We start from the raw sequence: 7859 nt of genomic DNA, 5'->3' as shown, positions 1-7859 counted from the left end.
TTCCCCTTTCTGTTTCAGTTCTGCCAGACACAAGGCATTGAGTACCTGACAGGCAGAGTGTGGATTGGTCTGTGGCTCATCGTCTTCATCTTCATTATCGTGGCAGCTGAGGGAAGCTTCTTGGTGCGCTACATTTCACCCTTTACCCAGGAGATCTTTGCTTTCCTCATCTCCCTCATCTTTATCTACGAGACCTTCTACAAACTGTACAAGGTGAACCTTCCCCAGGAAGACAGGCTGCCACATCTCTCAATCCCCAGGAACCTGCTGCTTTAGCATACAGGAGGCAGGGGAACAGGGCCAACTCAGCCATGGTTTTCCTAGGTGTTCCACAGTGCAGTTCTTTGCTGGCTTCTCATGCCCCAGCCCAGCTGGCCCCTGTGCCACCACAGAGGCTGGCAGGATGAGCCCTATCATCTGTTTCCCCTTCTCTTCCTGCAGAAGGCATTGAAGAGGGGACACTTTTCTCTCCCCAGCCCTCTCCAGCTAGGTAGGTTGCGAGGCGAGGTGACGGATGCTGGGATTGTCTGCACCCACCATCTAACACCCTCACCACTCCATAGAGCAGGACACCTCCACATTCCTCTGCCCCCAGGAGTGACAGTGGTCCCTGTCCCTCCTTGCAATGACAGTTCCCGCTGCTTCTCTCACCTGCCCAGGTGTTTGCAGAACATCCTCTGCTGAAGTTCTACCCACCAAATGTGCAGAACAGCCTGAATGCCAGCATGCTCACTGCGGATGCGATGTCACTGGGAATCAGGATGCAGCCTAACACTGCTCTCCTCTCCCTCATCCTCATGCTAGGCACCTTCTTCATTGCTTTCTTTATGCGCAAGTTCAAGAACAGCCGTTTCTTGGGAGGAAAGGTGAGATGTTTGTGGGACCCAGATGTTATGGACAAGGGACATGCCAAACAAATAGTGCTTCTTGCTACAGCCCTTTGCTCTCCAGAGCATTTGGACCATCCCCCAAAGAAACACCAGCAATCCCTTAAACACCATGCAGAAGGGATGGTAGCCTGACCTAGGCTGCAGACCTGAGCTGGCTCTTGACGATGGTATCTGCACTGTCCTTCTCCAATAAGCTTTGCTGAGGAGTCCGCTGGGCCTAGGGAAAGCTCTTTTGGCTGGATACAAGTCTGTTGACACAAAATAGGAGGAAGTGCTTGCACCTTGTTGGCTTTGGACATCTCTGTACATGCAGGGCATCTGTGTAGTACCTGGAGCACCATCTGAACAGGCCAGTAGGAGCAATTAGACAGTCACTTAAGAGTGGCTGGAGAACTGTGTGTTACGTGGGTAGTGGGATGCCCAGCCCCATGGGTCAAGGTTGGGTTCCCTTACCTGGCTCATCAGCAGTCCTCAGGTTTGCTGTAGTGCTTGGCCCCACTGGGGGCTTCGCTTTGCTGCAGGCTCCTTGTAGCAGGGTGGGTGCATGAGGCCAGCCCGTTGCCTTTGCCAGCAAGGGTGTTTGTTCTGCAGGCTCGGCGAATCATTGGAGACTTCGGGATCCCCATCTCCATCCTGGTCATGGTGCTGGTGGATTACACCATTACTGACACATACACACAGGTAGGCACCAGCGCTGCCCTCAGAACCCCTCCTGCAGCTCAGCAGTGATCCCTGCGACACTGTGCGATGAAGGATTGGTATTTCCTGCCTCTTCAGTCGTAACAGCGCAAAGCAAACAGAGACGGTCCCCTCACCCTCACTCCCATGCTGAAGAGAAGCTCCAAGGGCCTTGCTGAGACTGAGATTAGAACTACAGGGACTGGAGTGCCCTGGTATCTCTCTGATGTTCCAGCTATTGGTCGGGATGGCTTTAGGGGATCAGAGAGATTCAGTGCAGTTAATTCCTTGTTTTTAACTCTAAAAAACTTGCAATCAACAAGACATGAACTGGTTATACAGACTGAGGAAGTGGCATACAGATTGTTTACACTGGGGGCTTACCATCCCTTTAGTACTTAACACACTGTCCTTGGTTATAGGCTACTAAATACTTTGATCACCCTCTCAAACACAGTGATCTCTTTCCCAGTTTATGCATATAAACTTAAATGTTACCACACAAACCCATCTGACAGGTTTTCTTTTTAACCCCCGTCTTTAGTAGATGTGTAGTTATATCTTTTTGTTTTGGCTTTTTTTTCCAACTAACATTGGGGAGAGGGTGAAAGGTATTTCCTGTTCAGCGTGCAAGCTTTTTATCAAGACAGCCCAAGGCTTAACAGAATCCAAATGTGTTTTTAATTCATTTAAATTTCAATGAAAAATCTGGTTTTATCAGACGTTAGTAAAATCATGCACTTTGTTACATTCTTTTCATACCCTTCTACACTTCTACAATTAATATCAAAAGCATTATCATTTCAGTATTAACTCAGCATATGTACAAAGCTTTCTGAGAAAACAGCAGTTAGTTACACAGCTTAGCTCAAGTACAAGCATTCCAGGAATATTATTCATACTTATGCTGATTAACATAAATGCAAATCATAAACTTTTCGTGCAGTGCTCACACAGGCAGATAGCAAGAGCTGCTGCAGAGCAGCGCAGAGCTGAGAGTTCAAATGCTGGTGAACGCAGGGTCGGGACAAAGTACAGCTGGGAGGTCTGTGTGGGCTCTGATGGGAACGCAAACATGATAATCTCCCTGAACTTGATCAGAATGAGGTAAGTTCCAGAGAATGTGGCCACTTCTGGGGTTCACGCTGCAAAAACAGTAGTAAAAAGTGTCTCAGAAAAGGCCTGGAAAGTCTGGAAAGCCACTTTGGAGAACGGTAGGCAGTTCAGGACACTTGATTTGTCCAAGCAGAGGTCAAGGAGCATTTTCTCTGTGGTCTGCAAGCACTGACATAGGGGTGAGATTCCCGAGGGAAGATGTTTCCTTGGTCTCTTGGACAAAACCCAAGCGAATTTCAGTAGCTGAAAGGAAAAGAGACGGGCCCATGTTGTGGGACATGGGATTTTTTGTACTGAATGGGATTATCCATGAGAAAGTCCTGCTTGGGTCAGGGTAGCTGTGCCATCTGAAGCGTTCACACCAGGGAGACCAGAGGGATCAAGGTTAGTCCTGTGTGAGGCTGTGGGCACAATGTGTATTGATGAGTAACTGCTGCGTTTTGCTACTCCACCAGAAGCTGAATGTTCCCTCTGGTCTGTCGGTCACATCTCCTCACAAGCGTGGGTGGTTCATTCACCCTATGGGCAGCAGTGGGACCTTTCCGATGTGGATGATGTTCGCCTCTGCCATCCCTGCCCTCCTCGTCTTCATTCTTATCTTCATGGAGACACAAATCACTACGTGAGTACCTCCACCATCAACACCAACTGTCACTAGCGCCTGGGCAGGCAAGGCTGGGGTGGGTACCGGTGCCATCTGTGTGGAGATGCACCTGGCATCCCAGCAGGACAGCAAGGGCAGGATCCTGGCCTTTTCAGACTGTACCTTCTTGGGCTCTCCCCTCATCTCTTGGCTCCCCTCCTGGCATAGTGTGGTGGAGACCTGCCTCAATAAGCACAGGAGAATACCTCTAACCTGAGGTTGACAGCCTCTCCTCAGCCATTTGCTTGTTGTCCTTGTGCACTGTCTCCAGGGAGGGAACGGTGTCCCCAGCCACAGTGCTGTCCCTGGGCACTGGGCTGGGCCTGGCACTGACCCATCCTCCTTTTTTCTCCCAGGCTGATTGTGAGCAAGAAGGAGAGGAAGCTGCTGAAGGGCTCCGGCTTCCACCTGGACCTGCTGCTCATTGGCACTATGGGGGGGCTCTGTGCACTCTTCGGGCTTCCCTGGCTGACGGCAGCAACGGTGCGCTCTGTCACCCACGTCAATGCCCTGACGGTCATGAGCAAGGCCATTGCACCAGGAGAGAAGCCCAAGATCGAGGAGGTGAAGGAGCAGCGTGTGACCGGAGTGCTTATTGCTGCCCTTGTTGGTGAGCTTCTGGTCAGGTGAAGCAGTGAGGGGGTAGGTCAGGGCCGACCTCTTGAATCTCCTGGTAGCATCTCCTGGCAGCGTCCCTGCCCCATGGGCCAGTCTGCACTCTGCATGCTTGCTGCAGGACTGCCCCTGCCTATATTCAGCTCTCCTCTAGCAGCCTTTGGTAGCCCCACCATGGTCAGCCCCTTTTTGCCACCCTTCTAGCTAGACCCCTCTAGAGTTTCCTTTCCCTTGTACCCCAGAACAGACAGAGAAGATGCAGGAGAGGGACGGAGTCTGAGGTGGCTTGTGGAGGGGCTGGCATGGGACATACCATACCCTGAGCTCTGTCTGTGCAGGTCTGTCCATTGTGATGGGGAATATGCTGCGGCAGATCCCGCTGGCTGTGCTCTTTGGCATCTTCCTCTACATGGGAGTTACGTCGCTCACTGGCATCCAGCTCTACGAGCGGCTGCTCCTGATCTTCATGCCATCCAAGCACCACCCTGACCACATCTATGTTGTCAAGGTGAGCAAAGGCAGGTTGCAGGGAACCAGATAATGAGGAGCAGAGGAAGAAGAGGGTAGTGAGGGGAGGATGATGCTTTGCTAGAGTGATGCTTGGCTTGATGACTCACCTTGGCTGCAAGTTTGTGCTGAGAAGTAAGTGCAAGCTATGCGCAGAGGTGATACAACACCAGGATAGCACGCTGGTAGGCTGCCCACGGGGTTGTATTGCCATGACATTGTATGGACGGACTGTTTGTAGGAGTGATGTGTTGCGTGAGCAGTTGCAGTGACGCTGCACTGCCAAGTGTGTGTGCTGCTGGGTTGCACAGAGGCTGATGTGGTATGGAGTTCTGCCTTGCTGTAGAGTACGGGCAGGCAGAGCATGCAGCAGTGTTGCACTGCTGTACTGCTGTGCAGAAGGGTTGTGTTTTGCCAGTTGGGTCTTTGTTAACCTGTGTGGACAGATACCGTGATCTTAGACTGGGTTTACCTCCCTAGGTGAAGACCTGGAGAATGAATCTCTTCACCTGCATTCAACTGGCCTGCATTGTGCTGCTCTGGGTGGTGAAGTCTACTGTGGCATCCCTGGCCTTCCCCTTCGTCCTGATCATGACAGTGCCATTGCGACGCTTCGTGCTGCCCCGCTTCTTCCATGACAGGGAGCTCAAAGCGGTAAGCAGATAACTGTCCTCACAGTTTAGCTTGAAACACGAGAGTGAGGTTGAGGAAGTTTGGCAGACTGAAACACTTGGAAATCCTGAGCTGGCAAAGCCTTGGCTTTCCCTGCTGTTGTCTGGGAGTCTTTGTTCAACAGCTGTAGGTGGGTGAATGTAGCTTGTAGCCCTGGGAGTACAGTGTGGGACAGACGGTATTTGTAGGGCAAGGAAGCAGAGTTTCCTACCATGCAGGGGCCCGGAATAAGGGTTTCCTCTTCCCATTTGTGGCTTATTCATCAAGACACTCCCCTGAGACAGCAGCAAGGACAGCCCAGCAGCACACCAGAGCCTGTGGCTGCTTGGCACAGGAGCACATAACCACAGTGCCAGGGTGCTGGCAGCTCCTCGAGCGCTGGCAGCTCCTGCTGTTGCCAACATCCTGAGCTTCTGCTGGAGAGCAGCTTGGAGCAGCACCCAGAAGTGGGTGCTGCCAGCAGGGGAGGAGGGAGGAGCTGCTGTGCCTGGGGCACTGTCAAACAAGAGCTTAGAGAAAAGAGCATCATACTGGGGATACATGAATGGGCATGAGAGGCTAAGAAAGGGTCCTTTTTGGGGGGAAAGGAGCAAGAGCTTTGCTCTTCCCAGTGCAGCCCAGCTGCCTGGACTGCTGCGCATGGAGGGATCCGTGCCAGGCTTGACCCTGCCCTGGGAGGGGGCTGTGGCCTTCAGAGCCTGGTCTCTGCCTCTCCCCAGTTGGACTCAGAGGATGCGGAGCCGAACTTTGATGAGGATGGCCGGGACGAGTACAACGAGCTGCACATGCCTGTGTGATCCGGGAGCTGCCCTCCCTACTCATGGGACGGGCCACTTGTACCTGCTCATCCCTTCCAAGGACTAACTGGAGACTTGCTGTGAGTCATGCGCTCTCTTGCCTGGACCAATGAATGGCTGTTCCACAGTCCCGCAGGAGGCAGCCCAGGCTCCTGCTGTCCCATCACTAGCTCAGCAGAGGCTGCAAGTCTCTCTCCTTTTGGACCTGGTGGGCTAAGGGATGCCTCTCACATTCCAGAGCAGCGTGGGTCCTGACTGCCCATGGGTCAGGGGTCTGCCCCCTTCCTGCCGGAGGCAGCCTGTGCCTGGTCTCCAGGTGGTGAAGGGGAGCAGTGCCAGCTGGTGCCACTGTGTCCCCCTCTGCTACCATGAAGCTTGTGTGTCTCAGCATCACATGCCACTGCGCAGTCACAAGAATGGGCTGGATGCTACTTGTGGATGGCCAGTGGGCTTCTCCCAGGACAGCAGCCTCCTTGCTCAGCTGGTGGATGCCTTGCTCCTGCTCCCGCTACACCCTTCCAGGAGTTCTCACACTGGACCTGTGCCACAGCCTCTGGCCCACGAGATTGCTGCAGCCTGGCAGATGGGCAAGGAGGGACCGGCACCCTGGCCCAGTTCTCTAGACCATCATCTGTCCAATCACCATCCCACAGGACTGTTTTCAGCTCTTGCTCGGTGTGGGGGAGGCTGTTTGCTTCCTCTCAGTTTTCCCAACCCTCTTCCCAAAACCTCACAGGGAGGGGAGGCTGGGACAAGCAGGTATCCTGAAGCCTTGAGTGCCTGGCCTTTTGCAGGGACAGAGGAGTCCTGTGCCATTCTGCACTCCACAAAGGTTGCAGAGGTAAAAACTCATCATAGGACTGCATCCTGGTTCCCGACCCCCATGTTCCTGTCCCTGAGAACAAACTGTATTTAAAAAGCTATACAAGAGGTGTAGTGCAGGAGCACAAAGCAGTCCTTTGGGTCCCCTCCCTCTCCCTGTGCAGTGATCCATTACGTCTGGCTCCCTACAGCCCTACAAGGAAGTCACTGAAACCCCCAGCCCAAATTCTGCTGCCATACCAGACCTTTCACATCCAGGGGTACACTCAAAGTGGGAGGGAGCAGCATTCAGTGTGCCCAGCACTGAGCGCTCATCACCTCTGGGCAACTGAACACCTTTCTGCCTGGCAGGCCTGTCCCCTGGGGTCTTCCTGGGCCAGCAGCCCCTGTTCAGAGCTGAAAACTGCTGCCCTCACTGCCAGCAGCAGCTTGGAGGGTACTGCCAGAGGAGACAGGCACACCAGCCTCTCCCTGAGGGTTGGAGCCAGAGTGGCCTTGTGGAGGAGGCTGGGGTGCTCGCTTCACCATTGGGTTTGGGAAAAGCCGCTACCCCATTTCCCACTTATCAGCCTGGCTCCTGTGAGAGATGGTGGGTGCTTCGTTACCAGGAGGGTCTGACACCTTCCCCAGGAGGCTGCAGAAATATCCCACCAGAGAAAGAAACCTGCTCCCACGGCAGGATCCTGCCCCGCAGCTTGGTCCCCCCGCAGGGCCCGGGGCAGAGAGACGAGTGTCTCTGTGTGTCTGTGGCTGTGTGTCCTGTCCTCCCTGTGTAGTGTAGGAGGCCTGTTGTCGCTGTGCATTGTGGCTCCTCTGACTGTAGTGTAAACAGCTACACCAATAAACTCTTCACAGGAACCGCGTCTGGCTCTCCGCTTTTTTTTTGTTTGTTTGGTAATTGGCAATAAATTAAATTGATTGAAATTCCCTGACTCAAACCCATTTCTTGCCCACAACAGCAGCCAGCGAGGGAGCAAACCCCAGCTGGAGTGAGGACTGGAGCCTCGTCACTCACTGCCAGCATGGAGGTAGGCTCTCCACCATCACCAAGCAGGCTGGTTGCTGGGGGCGCAGCTGGAGCCCCCATGGTGGCTGCTGGAAGCAGGAGGCTGAGCCCCA

At 53.5% G+C, this 7859-nt stretch overlaps 1 protein-coding gene across 1 annotated transcript in view; it reads left to right on the top strand.

Moving 5' to 3' along the window:
- Positions 1-5918, top strand: part of SLC4A3 (solute carrier family 4 (anion exchanger), member 3) — a 27570-nt gene extending 21652 nt beyond the window's left edge. The window contains exons 15-22 of the mRNA XM_010140413.1: positions 19-213; positions 660-866; positions 1482-1571; positions 3140-3306; positions 3684-3937; positions 4281-4450; positions 4930-5103; positions 5841-5918. Of these exons, the coding sequence (XP_010138715.1) occupies positions 19-213; positions 660-866; positions 1482-1571; positions 3140-3306; positions 3684-3937; positions 4281-4450; positions 4930-5103; positions 5841-5918 (1335 nt within the window). The remainder of the gene's footprint in view (positions 1-18; positions 214-659; positions 867-1481; positions 1572-3139; positions 3307-3683; positions 3938-4280; positions 4451-4929; positions 5104-5840) is intronic.
- The last annotated feature ends 1941 nt before the right edge of the window (positions 5919-7859 follow it).

Source organism: Buceros rhinoceros, unplaced genomic scaffold (genome assembly GCF_000710305.1).
Source record: "Buceros rhinoceros silvestris isolate BGI_N320 unplaced genomic scaffold, ASM71030v1 scaffold37667, whole genome shotgun sequence".
NCBI classification, from domain to species: Eukaryota; Metazoa; Chordata; class Aves; order Bucerotiformes; family Bucerotidae; genus Buceros; species Buceros rhinoceros.
Note: the sequence above shows the minus strand (reverse complement) of the source record. Positions and strands in the feature narration are given on the sequence as shown.